At 41.1% G+C, this 21,919-nt stretch overlaps 1 protein-coding gene across 6 annotated transcripts in view; it reads right to left on the bottom strand.

Moving 5' to 3' along the window:
• Positions 1 to 21,919, bottom strand: part of LOC5512112 — a 156,894-nt gene that overhangs the window by 54,005 nt on the left and 80,970 nt on the right. For 2 of the 6 annotated variants that reach the window (XM_048725343.1, XM_048725344.1), the window contains exons 168-274: positions 21,666 to 21,881; positions 21,521 to 21,553; positions 21,369 to 21,416; positions 21,065 to 21,280; positions 20,920 to 20,952; positions 20,755 to 20,802; positions 20,451 to 20,666; positions 20,313 to 20,360; positions 20,009 to 20,224; positions 19,864 to 19,896; positions 19,699 to 19,746; positions 19,395 to 19,610; positions 19,250 to 19,282; positions 19,085 to 19,132; positions 18,781 to 18,996; positions 18,636 to 18,668; positions 18,471 to 18,518; positions 18,167 to 18,382; positions 18,022 to 18,054; positions 17,857 to 17,904; positions 17,552 to 17,767; positions 17,407 to 17,439; positions 17,242 to 17,289; positions 16,938 to 17,153; positions 16,793 to 16,825; positions 16,628 to 16,675; positions 16,324 to 16,539; positions 16,179 to 16,211; positions 16,014 to 16,061; positions 15,710 to 15,925; positions 15,565 to 15,597; positions 15,400 to 15,447; positions 15,096 to 15,311; positions 14,951 to 14,983; positions 14,786 to 14,833; positions 14,482 to 14,697; positions 14,337 to 14,369; positions 14,172 to 14,219; positions 13,868 to 14,083; positions 13,723 to 13,755; positions 13,558 to 13,605; positions 13,253 to 13,468; positions 13,108 to 13,140; positions 12,943 to 12,990; positions 12,639 to 12,854; positions 12,494 to 12,526; positions 12,329 to 12,376; positions 12,025 to 12,240; positions 11,880 to 11,912; positions 11,715 to 11,762; positions 11,411 to 11,626; positions 11,266 to 11,298; positions 11,101 to 11,148; positions 10,797 to 11,012; positions 10,652 to 10,684; positions 10,500 to 10,547; positions 10,196 to 10,411; positions 10,051 to 10,083; positions 9,886 to 9,933; positions 9,582 to 9,797; positions 9,437 to 9,469; positions 9,285 to 9,332; positions 8,981 to 9,196; positions 8,836 to 8,868; positions 8,671 to 8,718; positions 8,367 to 8,582; positions 8,222 to 8,254; positions 8,057 to 8,104; positions 7,753 to 7,968; positions 7,608 to 7,640; positions 7,443 to 7,490; positions 7,139 to 7,354; positions 6,994 to 7,026; positions 6,829 to 6,876; positions 6,525 to 6,740; positions 6,380 to 6,412; positions 6,215 to 6,262; positions 5,911 to 6,126; positions 5,766 to 5,798; positions 5,601 to 5,648; positions 5,297 to 5,512; positions 5,152 to 5,184; positions 4,987 to 5,034; positions 4,683 to 4,898; positions 4,538 to 4,570; positions 4,386 to 4,433; positions 4,082 to 4,297; positions 3,937 to 3,969; positions 3,772 to 3,819; positions 3,468 to 3,683; positions 3,323 to 3,355; positions 3,158 to 3,205; positions 2,854 to 3,069; positions 2,709 to 2,741; positions 2,544 to 2,591; positions 2,240 to 2,455; positions 2,095 to 2,127; positions 1,930 to 1,977; positions 1,626 to 1,841; positions 1,481 to 1,513; positions 1,316 to 1,363; positions 1,012 to 1,227; positions 867 to 899; positions 702 to 749; positions 398 to 613; positions 253 to 285; positions 88 to 135 (exon numbers count right to left, since the gene is read on the bottom strand). In XM_048725343.1, coding sequence (XP_048581300.1) covers positions 88 to 135; positions 253 to 285; positions 398 to 613; positions 702 to 749; positions 867 to 899; positions 1,012 to 1,227; positions 1,316 to 1,363; positions 1,481 to 1,513; positions 1,626 to 1,841; positions 1,930 to 1,977; positions 2,095 to 2,127; positions 2,240 to 2,455; positions 2,544 to 2,591; positions 2,709 to 2,741; positions 2,854 to 3,069; positions 3,158 to 3,205; positions 3,323 to 3,355; positions 3,468 to 3,683; positions 3,772 to 3,819; positions 3,937 to 3,969; positions 4,082 to 4,297; positions 4,386 to 4,433; positions 4,538 to 4,570; positions 4,683 to 4,898; positions 4,987 to 5,034; positions 5,152 to 5,184; positions 5,297 to 5,512; positions 5,601 to 5,648; positions 5,766 to 5,798; positions 5,911 to 6,126; positions 6,215 to 6,262; positions 6,380 to 6,412; positions 6,525 to 6,740; positions 6,829 to 6,876; positions 6,994 to 7,026; positions 7,139 to 7,354; positions 7,443 to 7,490; positions 7,608 to 7,640; positions 7,753 to 7,968; positions 8,057 to 8,104; positions 8,222 to 8,254; positions 8,367 to 8,582; positions 8,671 to 8,718; positions 8,836 to 8,868; positions 8,981 to 9,196; positions 9,285 to 9,332; positions 9,437 to 9,469; positions 9,582 to 9,797; positions 9,886 to 9,933; positions 10,051 to 10,083; positions 10,196 to 10,411; positions 10,500 to 10,547; positions 10,652 to 10,684; positions 10,797 to 11,012; positions 11,101 to 11,148; positions 11,266 to 11,298; positions 11,411 to 11,626; positions 11,715 to 11,762; positions 11,880 to 11,912; positions 12,025 to 12,240; positions 12,329 to 12,376; positions 12,494 to 12,526; positions 12,639 to 12,854; positions 12,943 to 12,990; positions 13,108 to 13,140; positions 13,253 to 13,468; positions 13,558 to 13,605; positions 13,723 to 13,755; positions 13,868 to 14,083; positions 14,172 to 14,219; positions 14,337 to 14,369; positions 14,482 to 14,697; positions 14,786 to 14,833; positions 14,951 to 14,983; positions 15,096 to 15,311; positions 15,400 to 15,447; positions 15,565 to 15,597; positions 15,710 to 15,925; positions 16,014 to 16,061; positions 16,179 to 16,211; positions 16,324 to 16,539; positions 16,628 to 16,675; positions 16,793 to 16,825; positions 16,938 to 17,153; positions 17,242 to 17,289; positions 17,407 to 17,439; positions 17,552 to 17,767; positions 17,857 to 17,904; positions 18,022 to 18,054; positions 18,167 to 18,382; positions 18,471 to 18,518; positions 18,636 to 18,668; positions 18,781 to 18,996; positions 19,085 to 19,132; positions 19,250 to 19,282; positions 19,395 to 19,610; positions 19,699 to 19,746; positions 19,864 to 19,896; positions 20,009 to 20,224; positions 20,313 to 20,360; positions 20,451 to 20,666; positions 20,755 to 20,802; positions 20,920 to 20,952; positions 21,065 to 21,280; positions 21,369 to 21,416; positions 21,521 to 21,553; positions 21,666 to 21,881 — 10,659 coding nt within the window. The remainder of the gene's footprint in view (positions 1 to 87; positions 136 to 252; positions 286 to 397; positions 614 to 701; positions 750 to 866; positions 900 to 1,011; positions 1,228 to 1,315; positions 1,364 to 1,480; positions 1,514 to 1,625; positions 1,842 to 1,929; positions 1,978 to 2,094; positions 2,128 to 2,239; positions 2,456 to 2,543; positions 2,592 to 2,708; positions 2,742 to 2,853; positions 3,070 to 3,157; positions 3,206 to 3,322; positions 3,356 to 3,467; positions 3,684 to 3,771; positions 3,820 to 3,936; positions 3,970 to 4,081; positions 4,298 to 4,385; positions 4,434 to 4,537; positions 4,571 to 4,682; positions 4,899 to 4,986; positions 5,035 to 5,151; positions 5,185 to 5,296; positions 5,513 to 5,600; positions 5,649 to 5,765; positions 5,799 to 5,910; positions 6,127 to 6,214; positions 6,263 to 6,379; positions 6,413 to 6,524; positions 6,741 to 6,828; positions 6,877 to 6,993; positions 7,027 to 7,138; positions 7,355 to 7,442; positions 7,491 to 7,607; positions 7,641 to 7,752; positions 7,969 to 8,056; positions 8,105 to 8,221; positions 8,255 to 8,366; positions 8,583 to 8,670; positions 8,719 to 8,835; positions 8,869 to 8,980; positions 9,197 to 9,284; positions 9,333 to 9,436; positions 9,470 to 9,581; positions 9,798 to 9,885; positions 9,934 to 10,050; positions 10,084 to 10,195; positions 10,412 to 10,499; positions 10,548 to 10,651; positions 10,685 to 10,796; positions 11,013 to 11,100; positions 11,149 to 11,265; positions 11,299 to 11,410; positions 11,627 to 11,714; positions 11,763 to 11,879; positions 11,913 to 12,024; positions 12,241 to 12,328; positions 12,377 to 12,493; positions 12,527 to 12,638; positions 12,855 to 12,942; positions 12,991 to 13,107; positions 13,141 to 13,252; positions 13,469 to 13,557; positions 13,606 to 13,722; positions 13,756 to 13,867; positions 14,084 to 14,171; positions 14,220 to 14,336; positions 14,370 to 14,481; positions 14,698 to 14,785; positions 14,834 to 14,950; positions 14,984 to 15,095; positions 15,312 to 15,399; positions 15,448 to 15,564; positions 15,598 to 15,709; positions 15,926 to 16,013; positions 16,062 to 16,178; positions 16,212 to 16,323; positions 16,540 to 16,627; positions 16,676 to 16,792; positions 16,826 to 16,937; positions 17,154 to 17,241; positions 17,290 to 17,406; positions 17,440 to 17,551; positions 17,768 to 17,856; positions 17,905 to 18,021; positions 18,055 to 18,166; positions 18,383 to 18,470; positions 18,519 to 18,635; positions 18,669 to 18,780; positions 18,997 to 19,084; positions 19,133 to 19,249; positions 19,283 to 19,394; positions 19,611 to 19,698; positions 19,747 to 19,863; positions 19,897 to 20,008; positions 20,225 to 20,312; positions 20,361 to 20,450; positions 20,667 to 20,754; positions 20,803 to 20,919; positions 20,953 to 21,064; positions 21,281 to 21,368; positions 21,417 to 21,520; positions 21,554 to 21,665; positions 21,882 to 21,919) is intronic. The other 4 variants (XM_048725345.1, XM_048725346.1, XM_048725347.1 and 1 more) reach the window with 4 other exon arrangements.

Below are 21,919 nucleotides of genomic sequence, written 5' to 3'. Positions count from 1 at the left end.
TGCAAGAAGGAAATGCAAAATTAGATTGTTAACCATTTTGCAACCGATACAGAAGATCAGACAATCTCAGTAAAGATAAGGTTTTACCTTCTGTTGTCGGGGAAATCAATGTGGTCGGAGTTGCCGCAGTAGTGCCTAATAGGTGCAAAAATAAAATCAAAGTGGGAAGAAAACTCACTTAGAATAAATAAGATTTACCATAACGTTTCAATCATCCGTAATGATTTGAAACATGGAATCTAATAAACCTACCTTCAGTAGTTGCTGACGATGTTGTGGTCTTGGCTGCAATCAGAAAAGGAAATATCTTAACTTTAAACGCTCATATCATCAAACCAAGTGAGGCAGAGATTATAAAAGTCGAGGTATAGCGAACATTCAAAACTCCTTTACTTACGGTAACGACCAAAGCCTGCGATTAGGATACGGCTCTTGGATTTGCAGGCTGCCAACTTCAACAAGCACTCGTTGTCGTAATCCTTTCCATCACTCCCGTACACAGGTTTGAGAATCTCAGGACATGGTTCTACGCATACACATGTGGGTTTGTCGTCCTGTACTTTGCATGTGGAGTATGGTGGAGAATCACAAGTCACACCAGAGCAAGGTCCTGCTGCAAGAAGGAAATGCAAAATTAGATTGTTAACCATTTTGCAACCGATACAGAAGATTAGATAATCTCTGTAAAGATAAGGTTTTACCTTCTGTTGTCGGGAAAATCAATGTGGTCGGAGTTGCCGCAGTAGTGCCTAATAGGTGCAAAAATAAAATCAAAGTGAGAAGAAAACTCACTTAGAATAAATAAGATTTACCATAACGTTTCAATCATCCGTAATGATTTGAAACATGGAATCTGATAAACCTACCTTCAGTAGTTGCTGACGATGTTGTGGTCTTGGCTGCAATCAAAAAAGGAAATATCTTAACTTTAAACGCTCATGTCATCAAACCAAGTGAGGCAGAGATTATAAAAGTCGAGGTAAAGCAAAAATTCAAAACTCCTTTACTTACGGTAGCGACCAAAGCCTGCGATTAGGATACGGCTCTTGGATTTGCAGGCTGCCAACTTCAACAAGCACTCGTTGTCGTAATCCCTTCCATCACTCCCGTACACAGGTTTGAGAATCTCAGGACATGGTTCTACGCATACACATGTGGGTTTGTCGTCCTGTACTTTGCATGTGGAGTATGGTGGAGAATCACAAGTCACACCAGAGCAAGGTCCTGCTGCAAGAAGGAAATGCAAAATTAGATTGTTAACCATTTTGCAACCGATACAGAAGATCAGATAATCTCAGTAAAGATAAGGTTTTACCTTCTGTTGTCGGGGAAATCAACGTGGTCGGAGTTGCCGCAGTAGTGCCTAATAGGTGCAAAAATAAAATCAAAGTGAGAAGAAAACTCACTTAGAATAAATAAGATTTACCATAACGTTTCAATCATCCGTAATGATTTGAAACATGGAATCTGATAAACCTACCTTCAGAAGTTGCTGACGATGTTGTGGTCTTGGCTGCAATCAGAAAAGGAAATATCTTAACTCAAAACGCTCATATCATCAAACCAAGTGAGGCAGAGCATATATAAGTCGAGGTATAGCGAACATTCAAAACTAATTTACTTACGGTAACGACCAAAGCCTGCGATTAGGATACGGCTCTTGGATTTGCAGGCTGACAACTTCAACAAGCACTCGTTGTCGTAATCCTTTCCATCACTCCCGTACACAGGTTTGAGAATCTCAGGACATGGTTCTACGCATACACATGTGGGTTTGTCGTCCTGTACTTTGCATGTGGAGTATGGTGGAGAATCACAAGTTACACCAGAGCAAGGTCCTGCTGCAAGAATGAAATGCAAAATTAGATTGTTAACCATTTTCCAACTAATACAGAAGATCAGATAATCTCAGTAAAGATATGGTTTTACCTTCTGTTGTCGGGGAAATCAATGTGGTCGGAGTTGCCGCAGTAGTGCCTAATAGGTGCAAAATTAAAATCAAAGTGAGAAGAAAACGCACTTCGACTAAATACGAGTTCTCATAAGGTTTCAATCTTCCGTAATGATTTGAAACATTGAATCTGATAAACCTACCTTCAGTAGTTGCTGACGATGTTGTGCTCTTGGCTGCAATCAGAAAAGGAAATATCTTAACTCAAAACGCTCATATTATCGAACCAAGTGAGGCCGGGTTTATAAAAGTCGAGGTAAAGCAAAAATTCAAAACTCCTTTACTTACGGTAGCGACCAAAGCCTGCGATTAGGATACGGCTCTTGGATTTGCAGGCTGCCAACTTCAACAAGCACTCATTGTCGTAATCCTTTCCATCACTCCCGTACACAGGTTTAAGAATCTCAGGACATGGTTCTACGCATACACATGTGGGTTTGTCGTCCTGTACTTTGCATGTGGAGTATGGTGGAGAATCACAAGTTACACCAGAGCAAGGTCCTGCTGCAAGAATGAAATGCAAAATTAGATTGTTAACCATTTTCCAACTAATAGAGAAGATCAGATAATCTCAGTAAAGCTAAGGTTTTACCTTCTGTTGTTGGGGAAATCAATGTGGTCGGAGTTGCCGCAGTAGTGCCTAATAGGTGCAAAAATAAAATCAAAGTGAGAAGAAAACTCACTTAGACTAAATAAGATTTACCATAACGTTTCAATCATCCGTAATGATTTGAAACATGGAATCTGATAAACCTACCTTCAGTAGTTGCTGACGATGTTGTGGTCTTGGCTGCAATCAGAAAAGGAAATATCTTAACTGAAAACGCTGATGTCATCAAACCAAGTGAGGCAGAGATTATAAAAGTCGAGGTATAGCGAACATTCAAAACTCCTTTACTTACGGTAACGACCAAAGCCTGCGATTAGGATACGGCTCTTGGATTTGCAGGCTGCCAACTTCAACAAGCACTCGTTGTCGTAATCCCTTCCATCACTCCCGTACACAGGTTTGAGAATCTCAGGACATGGTTCTACGCATACACATGTGGGTTTGTCGTCCTGTACTTTGCATGTGGAGTATGGTGGAGAATCACAAGTCACACCAGAGCAAGGTCCTGCTGCAAGAAGGAAATGCAAAATTAGATTGTTAACAATTTTGCAACCGATACAGAAGATCAGACAATCTCAGTAAAGATAAGGTTTTACCTTCTGTTGTCGGGGAAATCAATGTGGTCGGAGTTGCCGCAGTAGTGCCTAATAGGTGCAAAAATAAAATCAAAGTGAGAAGATAACTCACTTAGAATAAATAAGATTTACCATAACGTTTCAATCATCCGTAATGATTTGAAACATGGAATCTGATAAACCTACCTTCAGTAGTTGCTGACGATGTTGTGGTCTTGGCTGCAATCAGAAAAGGAAATATCTTAACTGAAAACGCTCATATGATCAAACCAAGTGAGGCAGAGATTATAAAAGTCGAGGTATAGCGAACATTCAAAACTCCTTTACTTACGGTAACGACCAAAGCCTGCGATTAGGATACGGCTCTTGGATTTGCAGGCTGCCAACTTCAACAAGCACTCGTTGTCGTAATCCTTTCCATCACTCCCGTACACAGGTTTGAGAATCTCAGGACATGGTTCTACGCATACACATGTGGGTTTGTCGTCCTGTACTTTGCATGTGGAGTATGGTGGAGAATCACAAGTCACACCAGAGCAAGGTCCTGCTGCAAGAAGGAAATGCAAAATTATATTGTTAACCATTTTCCAACCGATACAGAAAATCAGGTAATCGCGGTAAAGCTAAAGTTTTACCTTCCGTTGTCGGGGAAATCAATGTGGTCGGAGTTGCCGCAGTAGTGCCTAATAGGTGGAAAAATAAAACCAAAGTGAGAAGAAAACGCCATTAGATTAAATACGACTTCCCATAACGTTTCAATCATCCGTAATGATTTGAAACATGGAATCTGATTAACCTACCTTCAGTAGTTGCTGACGATGTTGTGGTCTTGGCTGCAATCAGAAAAGGAAATATCTTAACTTAAAACGCTCATATCATCAAACCAAGTGAGGCAGAGATTATAAAAGTCGAGGTATAGCGAACATTCAAAACTCCTTTACTTACGGAAACGACCAAAGCCTGCGATTAGGATACGGCTCTTGGATTTGCAGGCTGCCAACTTCAACAAGCACTCGTTGTCGTAATCCTTTCCATCACTCCCGTACACAGGTTTGAGAATCTCAGGACATGGTTCTACGCATACACATGTGGGTTTGTCGTCCTGTACTTTGCATGTGGAGTATGGTGGAGAATCACAAGTCACACCAGAGCAAGGTCCTGCTGCAAGAAGGAAATGCAAAATTATATTGTTAACCATTTTCCAACCGATACAGGAAATCAGGTAATCGCGGAAAAGCTAAAGTTTTACCTTCAGTTGTCGGGGAAATCAATGTGGTCGGAGTTGCCGCAGTAGTGCCTAATAGGTGGAAAAATGAAGAAAACGCCATTAGATTAAATACGACTTCCCATAACGTTTCAATCATCCGTAATGATTTAAAACATGGAATCTGATTAACCTACCTTCAGTAGTTGCTGACGATGTTGCGGTCTTGGCTGCAATCAGAAAAGGAAATATCTTAACTCAAAACGCTCATATGATCCAACCAAGTGAGGCAGAGATTATAGAAGTCGAGGTATAGCGAACATTCAAAACTCCTTTACTTACGGTAGCGACCAAAGCCTGCGATTAGGATACGGCTCTTGGATTTGCAGGCTGCCAACTTCAACAAGCACTCGTTGTCGTAATCCCTTCCATCACTCCCGTACACAGGTTTGAGAATCTCAGGACATGGTTCTACGCATACACATGTGGGTTTGTCGTCCTGTACTTTGCATGTGGAGTATGGTGGAGAATCACAAGTCACACCAGAGCAAGGTCCTGCTGCAAGAAGGAAATGCAAAATTAGATTGTTAACCATTTTGCAACCGATACAGAACATCAGATAATCTCAGTAAAGATAAGGTTTTACCTTCTGTTGTCGGGGAAATCAATGTGGTCGGAGTTGCCGCAGTAGTGCCTAATAGGTGCAAAAATAAAATCAAAGTGAGAAGAAAACTCACTTAGAATAAATAAGATTTACCATAACGTTTCAATCATCCGTAATGATTTGAAACATGGAATCTGATAAACCTACCTTCAGTAGTTGCTGACGATGTTGTGGTCTTGGCTGCAATCAGAAAAGGAAATATCTTAACTCAAAACGCTCATATGATCAAACCAAGTGAGGAAGAGATTATAAAAGTCGAGGTACAGCGAACATTCAAAACTCCTTTACTTACGGTATCGACCAAAGCCTGCGATTAGGATACGGCTCTTGGATTTGCAGGCTGCCAACTTCAACAAGCACTCGTTGTCGTAATCCTTTCCATCACTCCCGTACACAGGTTTTAGAATCTCAGGACATGGTTCTACGCATACACATGTGGGTTTGTCGTCCTGTACTTTGCATGTGGAGTATGGTGGAGAATCACAAGTCACACCAGAGCAAGGTCCTGCTGCAAGAAGGAAATGCAAAATTAGATTGTTAACCATTTTGCAACCGATACAGAAGATCAGACAATCTCAGTAAAGATAAGGTTTTACCTTCTGTTGTCGGGGAAATCAATGTGGTCGGAGTTGCCGCAGTAGTGCCTAATAGGTGCAAAAATAAAATCAAAGTGGGAAGAAAACTCACTTAGAATAAATAAGATTTACCATAACGTTTCAATCATCCGTAATGATTTGAAACATGGAATCTAATAAACCTACCTTCAGTAGTTGCTGACGATGTTGTGGTCTTGGCTGCAATCAGAAAAGGAAATATCTTAACTTTAAACGCTCATATCATCAAACCAAGTGAGGCAGAGATTATAAAAGTCGAGGTATAGCGAACATTCAAAACTCCTTTACTTACGGTAACGACCAAAGCCTGCGATTAGGATACGGCTCTTGGATTTGCAGGCTGCCAACTTCAACAAGCACTCGTTGTCGTAATCCTTTCCATCACTCCCGTACACAGGTTTGAGAATCTCAGGACATGGTTCTACGCATACACATGTGGGTTTGTCGTCCTGTACTTTGCATGTGGAGTATGGTGGAGAATCACAAGTCACACCAGAGCAAGGTCCTGCTGCAAGAAGGAAATGCAAAATTAGATTGTTAACCATTTTGCAACCGATACAGAAGATTAGATAATCTCTGTAAAGATAAGGTTTTACCTTCTGTTGTCGGGAAAATCAATGTGGTCGGAGTTGCCGCAGTAGTGCCTAATAGGTGCAAAAATAAAATCAAAGTGAGAAGAAAACTCACTTAGAATAAATAAGATTTACCATAACGTTTCAATCATCCGTAATGATTTGAAACATGGAATCTGATAAACCTACCTTCAGTAGTTGCTGACGATGTTGTGGTCTTGGCTGCAATCAAAAAAGGAAATATCTTAACTTTAAACGCTCATGTCATCAAACCAAGTGAGGCAGAGATTATAAAAGTCGAGGTAAAGCAAAAATTCAAAACTCCTTTACTTACGGTAGCGACCAAAGCCTGCGATTAGGATACGGCTCTTGGATTTGCAGGCTGCCAACTTCAACAAGCACTCGTTGTCGTAATCCCTTCCATCACTCCCGTACACAGGTTTGAGAATCTCAGGACATGGTTCTACGCATACACATGTGGGTTTGTCGTCCTGTACTTTGCATGTGGAGTATGGTGGAGAATCACAAGTCACACCAGAGCAAGGTCCTGCTGCAAGAAGGAAATGCAAAATTAGATTGTTAACCATTTTGCAACCGATACAGAAGATCAGATAATCTCAGTAAAGATAAGGTTTTACCTTCTGTTGTCGGGGAAATCAACGTGGTCGGAGTTGCCGCAGTAGTGCCTAATAGGTGCAAAAATAAAATCAAAGTGAGAAGAAAACTCACTTAGAATAAATAAGATTTACCATAACGTTTCAATCATCCGTAATGATTTGAAACATGGAATCTGATAAACCTACCTTCAGAAGTTGCTGACGATGTTGTGGTCTTGGCTGCAATCAGAAAAGGAAATATCTTAACTCAAAACGCTCATATCATCAAACCAAGTGAGGCAGAGCATATATAAGTCGAGGTATAGCGAACATTCAAAACTAATTTACTTACGGTAACGACCAAAGCCTGCGATTAGGATACGGCTCTTGGATTTGCAGGCTGACAACTTCAACAAGCACTCGTTGTCGTAATCCTTTCCATCACTCCCGTACACAGGTTTGAGAATCTCAGGACATGGTTCTACGCATACACATGTGGGTTTGTCGTCCTGTACTTTGCATGTGGAGTATGGTGGAGAATCACAAGTTACACCAGAGCAAGGTCCTGCTGCAAGAATGAAATGCAAAATTAGATTGTTAACCATTTTCCAACTAATACAGAAGATCAGATAATCTCAGTAAAGATATGGTTTTACCTTCTGTTGTCGGGGAAATCAATGTGGTCGGAGTTGCCGCAGTAGTGCCTAATAGGTGCAAAATTAAAATCAAAGTGAGAAGAAAACGCACTTCGACTAAATACGAGTTCTCATAAGGTTTCAATCTTCCGTAATGATTTGAAACATTGAATCTGATAAACCTACCTTCAGTAGTTGCTGACGATGTTGTGCTCTTGGCTGCAATCAGAAAAGGAAATATCTTAACTCAAAACGCTCATATTATCGAACCAAGTGAGGCCGGGTTTATAAAAGTCGAGGTAAAGCAAAAATTCAAAACTCCTTTACTTACGGTAGCGACCAAAGCCTGCGATTAGGATACGGCTCTTGGATTTGCAGGCTGCCAACTTCAACAAGCACTCATTGTCGTAATCCTTTCCATCACTCCCGTACACAGGTTTAAGAATCTCAGGACATGGTTCTACGCATACACATGTGGGTTTGTCGTCCTGTACTTTGCATGTGGAGTATGGTGGAGAATCACAAGTTACACCAGAGCAAGGTCCTGCTGCAAGAATGAAATGCAAAATTAGATTGTTAACCATTTTCCAACTAATAGAGAAGATCAGATAATCTCAGTAAAGCTAAGGTTTTACCTTCTGTTGTTGGGGAAATCAATGTGGTCGGAGTTGCCGCAGTAGTGCCTAATAGGTGCAAAAATAAAATCAAAGTGAGAAGAAAACTCACTTAGACTAAATAAGATTTACCATAACGTTTCAATCATCCGTAATGATTTGAAACATGGAATCTGATAAACCTACCTTCAGTAGTTGCTGACGATGTTGTGGTCTTGGCTGCAATCAGAAAAGGAAATATCTTAACTGAAAACGCTGATGTCATCAAACCAAGTGAGGCAGAGATTATAAAAGTCGAGGTATAGCGAACATTCAAAACTCCTTTACTTACGGTAACGACCAAAGCCTGCGATTAGGATACGGCTCTTGGATTTGCAGGCTGCCAACTTCAACAAGCACTCGTTGTCGTAATCCCTTCCATCACTCCCGTACACAGGTTTGAGAATCTCAGGACATGGTTCTACGCATACACATGTGGGTTTGTCGTCCTGTACTTTGCATGTGGAGTATGGTGGAGAATCACAAGTCACACCAGAGCAAGGTCCTGCTGCAAGAAGGAAATGCAAAATTAGATTGTTAACAATTTTGCAACCGATACAGAAGATCAGACAATCTCAGTAAAGATAAGGTTTTACCTTCTGTTGTCGGGGAAATCAATGTGGTCGGAGTTGCCGCAGTAGTGCCTAATAGGTGCAAAAATAAAATCAAAGTGAGAAGATAACTCACTTAGAATAAATAAGATTTACCATAACGTTTCAATCATCCGTAATGATTTGAAACATGGAATCTGATAAACCTACCTTCAGTAGTTGCTGACGATGTTGTGGTCTTGGCTGCAATCAGAAAAGGAAATATCTTAACTCAAAACGCTCATATGATCAAACCAAGTGAGGCAGAGATTATAAAAGTCGAGGTACAGCGAACATTCAAAACTCCTTTACTTACGGAAACGACCAAAGCCTGCGATTAGGATACGGCTCTTGGATTTGCAGGCTGCCAACTTCAACAAGCACTCGTTGTCGTAATCCTTTCCATCACTCCCGTACACAGGTTTGAGAATCTCAGGACATGGTTCTACGCATACACATGTGGGTTTGTCGTCCTGTACTTTGCATGTGGAGTATGGTGGAGAATCACAAGTCACACCAGAGCAAGGTCCTGCTGCAAGAAGGAAATGCAAAATTATATTGTTAACCATTTTCCAACCGATACAGGAAATCAGGTAATCGCGGAAAAGCTAAAGTTTTACCTTCCGTTGTCGGGGAAAACAATGTGGTCGGAGTTGCCGCAGTAGTGCCTAATAGGTGGAAAAATGAAGAAAACGCCATTAGATTAAATACGACTTCCCATAACGTTTCAATCATCCGTAATGATTTAAAACATGGAATCTGATAAACCTACCTTCAGTAGTTGCTGACGATGTTGTGGTCTTGGCTGCAATCAGAAAAGGAAATATCTTAACTCAAAACGCTCATATGATCAAACCAAGTGAGGCAGAGATTATAGAAGTCGAGGTATAGCGAACATTCAAAACTCCTTTACTTACGGTAGCGACCAAAGCCTGCGATTAGGATACGGCTCTTGGATTTGCAGGCTGCCAACTTCAACAAGCACTCGTTGTCGTAATCCTTTCCATCACTCCCGTACACAGGTTTGAGAATCTCAGGACATGGTTCTACGCATACACATGTGGGTTTGTCGTCCTGTACTTTGCATGTGGAGTATGGTGGAGAATCACAAGTCACACCAGAGCAAGGTCCTGCTGCAAGAAGGAAATGCAAAATTAGATTGTTAACCATTTTGCAACCGATACAGAAGATCAGATAATCTCAGTAAAGATAAGGTTTTACCTTCTGTTGTCGGGGAAATCAATGTGGTCGGAGTTGCCGCAGTAGTGCCTAATAGGTGCAAAAATAAAATCAAAGTGAGAAGAAAACTCACTTAGAATAAATAAGATTTACCATAACGTTTCAATCATCCGTAATGATTTGAAACATGGAATCTGATAAACCTACCTTCACCAGTTGCTGACGATGTTGTGGTCTTGGCTGCAATCAGAAAAGGAAATATCTTAACTGAAAACGCTCATATGATCAAACCAAGTGAGGCAGAGATTATAAAAGTCGAGGTACAGCGAACATTCAAAACTCCTTTACTTACGGAAACGACCAAAGCCTGCGATTAGGATACGGCTCTTGGATTTGCAGGCTGCCAACTTTAACAAGCACTCGTTGTCGTAATCCTTTCCATCACTCCCGTACACAGGTTTTAGAATCTCAGGACATGGTTCTACGCATACACATGTGGGTTTGTCGTCCTGTACTTTGCATGTGGAGTATGGTGGAGAATCACAAGTCACACCAGAGCAAGGTCCTGCTGCAAGAAGGAAATGCAAAATTATATTGTTAACCATTTTCTAACCGATACAGGAAATCAGGTAATCGCGGAAAAGCTAAAGTTTTACCTTCCGTTGTCGGGGAAATCAATGTGGTCGGAGTTGCCGCAGTAGTGCCTAATAGGTGGAAAAATGAAGAAAACGCCATTAGATTAAATACGACTTCCCATAACGTTTCAATCATCCGTAATGATTTAAAACATGGAATCTGATTAACCTACCTTCAGTAGTTGCTGACGATGTTGTGGTCTTGGCTGCAATCAGAAAAGGAAATATCTTAACTCAAAACGCTCATACGATCAAACCAAGTGAGGCAGAGATTATAGAAGTCGAGGTATAGCGAACATTCAAAACTTCTTTACTTACGGTAGCGACCAAAGCCTGCGATTAGGATACGGCTCTTGGATTTGCAGGCTGCCAACTTCAACAAGCACTCGTTGTCGTAATCCTTTCCATCACTCCCGTACACAGGTTTTAGAATCTCAGGACATGGTTCTACGCATACACATGTGGGTTTGTCGTCCTGTACTTTGCATGTGGAGTATGGTGGAGAATCACAAGTCACACCAGAGCAAGGTCCTGCTGCAAGAAGGAAATGCAAAATTAGATTGTTAACCATTTTTCAACCGATACAGAAGGTCAGATAATCTCAGTAAAGATAAGGTTTTACCTTCTGTTGTCGGGGAAATCAATGTGGTCGGAGTTGCCGCAGTAGTGCCTAATAGGTGCAAAAATAAAATCAAAGTGAGAAGAAAACGCACTTCGACTAAATACGAGTTCTCACAAGGTTTCAATCATCCGTATTGATTTGAAACATGGAATCTGATAAACCTACCTTCAGTAGTTGCTGACGATGTTGTGGTCTTGGCTGCAATCAGAAAAGGAAATATATTAACTCAAAACGCTCATATCATCAAACAAAGTGAGGCAGAGATTATAAAAGTCGAGGTATAGCGAAAATTCAAAACTCCTTTACTTACGGTAACGACCAAAGCCTGCGATAAGGATGCGGCTCTTGGATTTGCAGGCTGCCAACTTCAACAAGCACTCGTTGTCGTAATCCTTTCCATCACTCCCGTACACAGGTTTTAGAATCTCAGGACATGGTTCTACGCATACACATGTGGGTTTGTCGTCCTGTACTTTGCATGTGGAGTATGGTGGAGAATCACAAGTCACACCAGAGCAAGGTCCTGCTGCAAGAAGGAAATGCAAAATTATATTGTTAACCATTTTCCAACCGATACAGAAGATCAGACAATCTCAGTAAAGATAAGGTTTTACCTTCTGTTGTCGGGGAAATCAATGTGGTCGGAGTTGCCGCAGTAGTGCCTAATAGGTGCAAAAATAAAATCAAAGTAGGAAGAAAACTCACTTAGAATAAATAAGATTTACCATAACGTTTCAATCATCCGTAATGATTTGAAACATGGAATCTGATAAACCTACCTTCAGTAGTTGCTGACGATGTTGTGGTCTTGGCTGCAATCAGAAAAGGAAATATCTTAACTTTAAACGCTCATATCATCAAACCAAGTGAGGCAGAGATTAAAAAAGTCGAGGTATAGCGAACATTCAAAACTCCTTTACTTACGGTAACGACCAAAGCCTGCGATTAGGATACGGCTCTTGGATTTGCAGGCTGCCAACTTCAACAAGCACTCGTTGTCGTAATCCTTTCCATCACTCCCGTACACAGGTTTGAGAATCTCAGGACATGGTTCTACGCATACACATGTGGGTTTGTCGTCCTGTACTTTGCATGTGGAGTATGGTGGAGAATCACAAGTCACACCAGAGCAAGGTCCTGCTGCAAGAAGGAAATGCAAAATTAGATTGTTAACCATTTTGCAACCGATACAGAAGATCAGATAATCTCAGTAAAGATAAGGTTTTACCTTCTGTTGTCGGGAAAATCAATGTGGTCGGAGTTGCCGCAGTAGTGCCTAATAGGTGCAAAAATAAAATCAAAGTGAGAAGAAAACTCACTTAGAATAAATAAGATTTACCATAACGTTTCAATCATCCGTAATGATTTGAAACATGGAATCTGATAAACCTACCTTCAGTAGTTGCTGACGATGTTGTGGTCTTGGCTGCAATCAAAAAAGGAAATATCTTAACTCAAAACGCTCATGTCATCAAACCAAGTGAGGCAGAGATGATAAAAGTCGAGGTAAAGCAAAATTTCAAAACTCCTTTACTTACGGTAGCGACCAAAGCCTGCGATTAGGATACGGCTCTTGGATTTGCAGGCTGCCAACTTCAACAAGCACTCGTTGTCGTAATCCCTTCCATCACTCCCGTACACAGGTTTGAGAATCTCAGGACATGGTTCTACGCATACACATGTGGGTTTGTCGTCCTGTACTTTGCATGTGGAGTATGGTGGAGAATCACAAGTCACACCAGAGCAAGGTCCTGCTGCAAGAAGGAAATGCAAAATTAGATTGTTAACCATTTTGCAACCGATACAGAAGATCAGATAATCTCAGTAAAGATAAGGTTTTACCTTCTGTTGTCGGGGAAATCAACGTGGTCGGAGTTGCCGCAGTAGTGCCTAATAGGTGCAAAAATAAAATCAAAGTGAGAAGAAAACTCACTTAGAATAAATAAGATTCACCATAACGTTTCAATCATCCGTAATGATTTGAAACATGGAATCTGATAAACCTACCTTCAGTAGTTGCTGACGATGTTGTGGTCTTGGCTGTAATCAGAAAAGGAAATATCTTAACTCAAAACGCTCATATCATCGAACCAAGTGAGGCCGAGATGATAAAAGTCGAGGTATAGCGAAAATTCAAAACTCCTTTACTTACGGTAACGACCAAAGCCTGCGATTAGGATACGGCTCTTGGATTTGCAGGCTGTCAACTTCAACAAGCACTCGTTGTCGTAATCCTTTCCATCACTCCCGTACACAGGTTTGAGAATCTCAGGACATGGTTCTATGCATACACATGTGGGTTTGTCGTCCTGTACTTTGCATGTGGAGTATGGTGGAGAATCACAAGTCACACCAGAGCAAGGTCCTGCTGCAAGAAGGAAATGCAAAAATTAGATTGTTAACCATTTTGCAACCGAAACAGAAGATCAGATAATCTCAGTAAAGATAAGGTTTTACCTTCTGTTGTCGGGGAAATCAATGTGGTCGGAGTTGCCGCAGTAGTGCCTAATAGGTGCAAAAATTAAATCAAAGTGAGAAGAAAACTCACTTAGAATAAATAAGATTTACCATAACGTTTCAATCATCCGTAATGATTTGAAACATGGAATCTGATAAACCTACCTTCAGTAGTTGCTGACGATGTTGTGGTCTTGGCTGCAATCAGAAAAGGAAATATCTTAACTCAAAACGCTCATATCATCGAACCAAGTGAGGCCGAGATGATAAAAGTCGAGGTATAGCGAAAATTCAAAACTCCTTTACTTACGGTAACGACCAAAGCCTGCGATTAGGATACGGCTCTTGGATTTGCAGGCTGCCAACTTCAACAAGCACTCGTTGTCGTAATCCTTTCCATCACTCCCGTACACAGGTTTGAGAATCTCAGGACATGGTTCTACGCATACACATGTGGGTTTGTCGTCTTGTACTTTGCATGTGGAGTATGGTGGAGAATCACAAGTCACACCAGAGCAAGGTCCTGCTGCAAGAAGGAAATGCAAAATTAGATTGTTAACCATTTTGCAACCGATACAGAACATCAGATAGTCTCAGTAAAGATAAGGTTTTACCTTCTGTTGTCGGGGAAATCAATGTGGTCGGGGTTGCCGCAGTAGTGCCTAATAGGTGCAAAAATAAAATCAAAGTGAGAAAAAAACTCACTTAGAATAAATAAGATTTGACATAACGTTTCAATCATCCGTAATGATTTGAAACATGGAATCTGATAAACCTACCTTCAGTAGTTGCTGACGATGTTGTGGTCTTGGCTGCAATCAGAAAAGGAAATATCTTAACTGAAAACGCTCATATGATCAAACCAAGTGAGGCAGAGATTATAAAAGTCGAGGTATAGCGAACATTCAAAACTCCTTTACTTACGGTAACGACCAAAGCCTGCGATTAGGATACGGCTCTTGGATTTGCAGGCTGCCAACTTCAACAAGCACTCGTTGTCGTAATCCTTTCCATCACTCCCGTACACAGGTTTGAGAATCTCAGGACATGGTTCTACGCATACACATGTGGGTTTGTCGTCCTGTACTTTGCATGTGGAGTATGGTGGAGAATCACAAGTCACACCAGAGCAAGGTCCTGCTGCAAGAAGGAAAGGCAAAATTATATTGTTAACCATTTTCCAACCGATACAGAAGATCAGACAATCTCAGTAAAGATAAGGTTTTACCTTCTGTTGTCGGGGAAATCAATGTGGTCGGAGTTGCCGCAGTAGTGCCTAATAGGTGCAAAAATAAAATCAAAGTGGGAAGAAAACTCACTTAGAATAAATAAGATTTACCATAACGTTTCGATCATCCGTAATGATTTGAAACATGGAATCTGATAAACCTACCTTCAGTAGTTGCTGACGATGTTGTGGTCTTGGCTGTAATCAGAAAAGGAAATATCTTAACTCAAAACGCTCATATCATCGAACCAAGTGAGGCCGAGATGATAAAAGTCGAGGTATAGCGAAAATTCAAAACTCCTTTACTTACGGTAACGACCAAAGCCTGCGATTAGGATACGGCTCTTGGATTTGCAGGCTGCCAACTTCAACAAGCACTCGTTGTCGTAATCCTTTCCATCACTCCCGTACACAGGTTTGAGAATCTCAGGACATGGTTCTACGCATACACATGTGGGTTTGTCGTCCTGTACTTTGCATGTGGAGTATGGTGGAGAATCACAAGTCACACCAGAGCAAGGTCCTGCTGCAAGAAGGAAATGCAAAATTAGATTGTTAACCATTTTGCAACCGAAACAGAAGATCAGATAATCTCAGTAAAGATAAGGTTTTACCTTCTGTTGTCGGGGAAATCAATGTGGTCGGAGTTGCCGCAGTAGTGCCTAATAGGTGCAAAAATTAAATCAAAGTGAGAAGAAAACGCACTTCGACTAAATACGAGTTCTCACAAGGTTTCAATCATCCGTATTGATTTGAAACATGGAATCTGATAAACCTACCTTCAGTAGTTGCTGACGATGTTGTGGTCTTGGCTGCAATCAGAAAAGGAAATATATTAACTCAAAACGCTCATATCATCAAACAAAGTGAGGCAGAGATTATAAAAGTCGAGGTATAGCGAAAATTCAAAACTCCTTTACTTACGGTAACGACCAAAGCCTGCGATAAGGATGCGGCTCTTGGATTTGCAGGCTGCCAACTTCAACAAGCACTCGTTGTCGTAATCCTTTCCATCACTCCCGTACACAGGTTTTAGAATCTCAGGACATGGTTCTACGCATACACATGTGGGTTTGTCGTCCTGTACTTTGCATGTGGAGTATGGTGGAGAATCACAAGTCACACCAGAGCAAGGTCCTGCTGCAAGAAGGAAATGCAAAATTATATTGTTAACCATTTTCCAACCGATACAGAAGATCAGACAATCTCAGTAAAGATAAGGTTTTACCTTCTGTTGTCGGGGAAATCAATGTGGTCGGAGTTGCCGCAGTAGTGCCTAATAGGTGCAAAAATAAAATCAAAGTAGGAAGAAAACTCACTTAGAATAAATAAGATTTACCATAACGTTTCAATCATCCGTAATGATTTGAAACATGGAATCTGATAAACCTACCTTCAGTAGTTGCTGACGATGTTGTGGTCTTGGCTGCAATCAGAAAAGGAAATATCTTAACTTTAAACGCTCATATCATCAAACCAAGTGAGGCAGAGATTAAAAAAGTCGAGGTATAGCGAACATTCAAAACTCCTTTACTTACGGTAACGACCAAAGCCTGCGATTAGGATACGGCTCTTGGATTTGCAGGCTGCCAACTTCAACAAGCACTCGTTGTCGTAATCCTTTCCATCACTCCCGTACACAGGTTTGAGAATCTCAGGACATGGTTCTACGCATACACATGTGGGTTTGTCGTCCTGTACTTTGCATGTGGAGTATGGTGGAGAATCACAAGTCACACCAGAGCAAGGTCCTGCTGCAAGAAGGAAATGCAAAATTAGATTGTTAACCATTTTGCAACCGATACAGAAGATCAGATAATCTCAGTAAAGATAAGGTTTTACCTTCTGTTGTCGGGAAAATCAATGTGGTCGGAGTTGCCGCAGTAGTGCCTAATAGGTGCAAAAATAAAATCAAAGTGAGAAGAAAACTCACTTAGAATAAATAAGATTTACCATAACGTTTCAATCATCCGTAATGATTTGAAACATGGAATCTGATAAACCTACCTTCAGTAGTTGCTGACGATGTTGTGGTCTTGGCTGCAATCAAAAAAGGAAATATCTTAACTCAAAACGCTCATGTCATCAAAAAAAGTGAGGCAGAGATGATAAAAGTCGAGGTAAAGCAAAATTTCAAAACTCCTTTACTTACGGTAGCGACCAAAGCCTGCGATTAGGATACGGCTCTTGGATTTGCAGGCTGCCAACTTCAACAAGCACTCGTTGTCGTAATCCCTTCCATCACTCCCGTACACAGGTTTGAGAATCTCAGGACATGGTTCTACGCATACACATGTGGGTTTGTCGTCCTGTACTTTGCATGTGGAGTATGGTGGAGAATCACAAGTCACACCAGAGCAAGGTCCTGCTGCAAGAAGGAAATGCAAAATTAGATTGTTAACCATTTTGCAACCGATACAGAAGATCAGATAATCTCAGTAAAGATAAGGTTTTACCTTCTGTTGTCGGGGAAATCAACGTGGTCGGAGTTGCCGCAGTAGTGCCTAATAGGTGCAAAAATAAAATCAAAGTGAGAAGAAAACTCACTTAGAATAAATAAGATTCACCATAACGTTTCAATCATCCGTAATGATTTGAAACATGGAATCTGATAAACCTACCTTCAGTAGTTGCTGACGATGTTGTGGTCTTGGCTGTAATCAGAAAAGGAAATATCTTAACTCAAAACGCTCATATCATCGAACCAAGTGAGGCCGAGATGATAAAAGTCGAGGTATAGCGAAAATTCAAAACTCCTTTACTTACGGTAACGACCAAAGCCTGCGATTAGGATACGGCTCTTGGATTTGCAGGCTGTCAACTTCAACAAGCACTCGTTGTCGTAATCCTTTCCATCACTCCCGTACACAGGTTTGAGAATCTCAGGACATGGTTCTATGCATACACATGTGGGTTTGTCGTCCTGTACTTTGCATGTGGAGTATGGTGGAGAATCACAAGTCACACCAGAGCAAGGTCCTGCTGCAAGAAGGAAATGCAAAAATTAGATTGTTAACCATTTTGCAACCGAAACAGAAGATCAGATAATCTCAGTAAAGATAAGGTTTTACCTTCTGTTGTCGGGGAAATCAATGTGGTCGGAGTTGCCGCAGTAGTGCCTAATAGGTGCAAAAATTAAATCAAAGTGAGAAGAAAACTCACTTAGAATAAATAAGATTTACCATAACGTTTCAATCATCCGTAATGATTTGAAACATGGAATCTGATAAACCTACCTTCAGTAGTTGCTGACGATGTTGTGGTCTTGGCTGCAATCAGAAAAGGAAATATCTTAACTCAAAACGCTCATATCATCGAACCAAGTGAGGCCGAGATGATAAAAGTCGAGGTATAGCGAAAATTCAAAACTCCTTTACTTACGGTAACGACCAAAGCCTGCGATTAGGATACGGCTCTTGGATTTGCAGGCTGCCAACTTCAACAAGCACTCGTTGTCGTAATCCTTTCCATCACTCCCGTACACAGGTTTGAGAATCTCAGGACATGGTTCTACGCATACACATGTGGGTTTGTCGTCTTGTACTTTGCATGTGGAGTATGGTGGAGAATCACAAGTCACACCAGAGCAAGGTCCTGCTGCAAGAAGGAAATGCAAAATTAGATTGTTAACCATTTTGCAACCGATACAGAACATCAGATAATCTCAGTAAAGATAAGGTTTTACCTTCTGTTGTCGGGGAAATCAATGTGGTCGGGGTTGCCGCAGTAGTGCCTAATAGGTGCAAAAATAAAATCAAAGTGAGAAAAAAACTCACTTAGAATAAATAAGATTTGACATAACGTTTCAATCATCCGTAATGATTTGAAACATGGAATCTGATAAACCTACCTTCAGTAGTTGCTGACGATGTTGTGGTCTTGGCTGCAATCAGAAAAGGAAATATCTTAACTGAAAACGCTCATATGATCAAACCAAGTGAGGCAGAGATTATAAAAGTCGAGGTATAGCGAACATTCAAAACTCCTTTACTTACGGTAACGACCAAAGCCTGCGATTAGGATACGGCTCTTGGATTTGCAGGCTGCCAACTTCAACAAGCACTCGTTGTCGTAATCCTTTCCATCACTCCCGTACACAGGTTTGAGAATCTCAGGACATGGTTCTACGCATACACATGTGGGTTTGTCGTCCTGTACTTTGCATGTGGAGTATGGTGGAGAATCACAAGTCACACCAGAGCAAGGTCCTGCTGCAAGAAGGAAATGCAAAATTATATTGTTAACCATTTTCCAACCGATACAGAAGATCAGACAATCTCAGTAAAGATAAGGTTTTACCTTCTGTTGTCGGGGAAATCAATGTGGTCGGAGTTGCCGCAGTAGTGCCTAATAGGTGCAAAAATAAAATCAAAGTGGGAAGAAAACTCACTTAGAATAAATAAGATTTACCATAACGTTTCGATCATCCGTAATGATTTGAAACATGGAATCTGATAAACCTACCTTCAGTAGTTGCTGACGATGTTGTGGTCTTGGCTGTAATCAGAAAAGGAAATATCTTAACTCAAAACGCTCATATCATCGAACCAAGTGAGGCCGAGATGATAAAAGTCGAGGTATAGCGAAAATTCAAAACTCCTTTACTTACGGTAACGACCAAAGCCTGCGATTAGGATACGGCTCTTGGATTTGCAGGCTGCCAACTTCAACAAGCACTCGTTGTCGTAATCCTTTCCATCACTCCCGTACACAGGTTTGAGAATCTCAGGACATGGTTCTACGCATACACATGTGGGTTTGTCGTCCTGTACTTTGCATGTGGAGTATGGTGGAGAATCACAAGTCACACCAGAGCAAGGTCCTGCTGCAAGAAGGAAATGCAAAATTAGATTGTTAACCATTTTGCAACCGAAACAGAAGATCAGATAATCTCAGTAAAGATAAGGTTTTACCTTCTGTTGTCGGGGAAATCAATGTGGTCGGAGTTGCCGCAGTAGTGCCTAATAGGTGCAAAAATTAAATCAAAGTGAGAAGAAAACTCACTTAGAATAAATAAGATTTACCATAACGTTTCAATCATCCGTAATGATTTGAAACATGGAATCTGATAAACCTACCTTCAGTAGTTGCTGACGATGTTGTGGTCTTGGCTGCAATCAGAAAAGGAAATATCTTAACTCAAAACGCTCATATCATCGAACCAAGTGAGGCCGAGATGATAAAAGTCGAGGTATAGCGAAAATTCAAAACTCCTTTACTTACGGTAACGACCAAAGCCTGCGATTAGGATACGGCTCTTGGATTTGCAGGCTGCCAACTTCAACAAGCACTCGTTGTCGTAATCCTTTCCATCACTCCCGTACACAGGTTTGAGAATCTCAGGACATGGTTCTACGCATACACATGTGGGTTTGTCGTCCTGTACTTTGCATGTGGAGTATGGTGGAGAATCACAAGTCACACCAGAGCAAGGTCCTGCTGCAAGAAGGAAATGCAAAATTATATTGTTAACCATTTTCCAACCGATACAGAAGATCAGACAATCTCAGTAAAGATAAGGTTTTACCTTCTGTTGTCGGGGAAATCAATGTGGTCGGAGTTGCCGCAGTAGTGCCTAATAGGTGCAAAAATAAAATCAAAGTGGGAAGAAAACTCACTTAGAATAAATAAGATTTACCATAACGTTTCAAACTCCTTTACTTACGGTAACGACCAAAGCCTGCGATTAGGATACGGCTCTTGGATTTGCAGGCTGTCAACTTCAACAAGCACTCGTTGTCGTAATCCTTTCCATCACTCCCGTACACAGGTTTGAGAATCTCAGGACATGGTTCTACGCATACACATGTGGGTTTGTCGTCCTGTACTTTGCATGTGGAGTATGGTGGAGAATCACAAGTCACACCAGAGCAAGGTCCTGCTGCAAGAAGGAAATGCAAAATTAGATTGTTAACCATTTTGCAACCGATACAGAAGATCAGATAATCTCAGTAAAGATAAGGTTTTACCTTCTGTTGTCGGGGAAATCAATGTGGTCGGAGTTGCCGCAGTAGTGCCTAATAGGTGCAAAAATAAAATCAAAGTGAGAAGAAAACTCACTTAGAATAAATAAGATTTACCATAACGTTTCAATCATCCGTAATGATTTGAAACATGGAATCTGATAAACCTACCTTCACCAGTTGCTGACGATGTTGTGGTCTTGGCTGCAATCAGAAAAGGAAATATCTTAACTGAAAACGCTCATATGATCAAACCAAGTGAGGCAGAGATTATAAAAGTCGAGGTACAGCGAACATTCAAAACTCCTTTACTTACGGAAACGACCAAAGCCTGCGATTAGGATACGGCTCTTGGATTTGCAGGCTGCCAACTTTAACAAGCACTCGTTGTCGTAATCCTTTCCATCACTCCCGTACACAGGTTTTAGAATCTCAGGACATGGTTCTACGCATACACATGTGGGTTTGTCGTCCTGTACTTTGCATGTGGAGTATGGTGGAGAATCACAAGTCACACCAGAGCAAGGTCCTGCTGCAAGAAGGAAATGCAAAATTATATTGTTAACCATTTTCTAACCGATACAGGAAATCAGGTAATCGCGGAAAAGCTAAAGTTTTACCTTCCGTTGTCGGGGAAATCAATGTGGTCGGAGTTGCCGCAGTAGTGCCTAATAGGTGGAAAAATGAAGAAAACGCCATTAGATTAAATACGACTTCCCATAACGTTTCAATCATCCGTAATGATTTAAAACATGGAATCTGATTAACCTACCTTCAGTAGTTGCTGACGATGTTGTGGTCTTGGCTGCAATCAGAAAAGGAAATATCTTAACTCAAAACGCTCATACGATCAAACCAAGTGAGGCAGAGATTATAGAAGTCGAGGTAAAGCAAAATTTCAAAACTCCTTTACTTACGGTAGCGACCAAAGCCTGCGATTAGGATACGGCTCTTGGATTTGCAGGCTGCCAACTTCAACAAGCACTCGTTGTCGTAATCCTTTCCATCACTCCCGTACACAGGTTTTAGAATCTCAGGACATGGTTCTACGCATACACATGTGGGTTTGTCGTCCTGTACTTTGCATGTGGAGTATGGTGGAGAATCACAAGTCACACCAGAGCAAGGTCCTGCTGCAAGAAGGAAATGCAAAATTAGATTGTTAACCATT

The sequence above is a fragment of the Nematostella vectensis genome, chromosome 3, assembly GCF_932526225.1.
Source record: "Nematostella vectensis chromosome 3, jaNemVect1.1, whole genome shotgun sequence".
Taxonomy (NCBI): Eukaryota; Metazoa; Cnidaria; class Anthozoa; order Actiniaria; family Edwardsiidae; genus Nematostella; species Nematostella vectensis.
The sequence above is the reverse complement of the archived record's forward strand: the minus strand, read 5'-3'. Positions and strand labels throughout refer to the sequence as shown.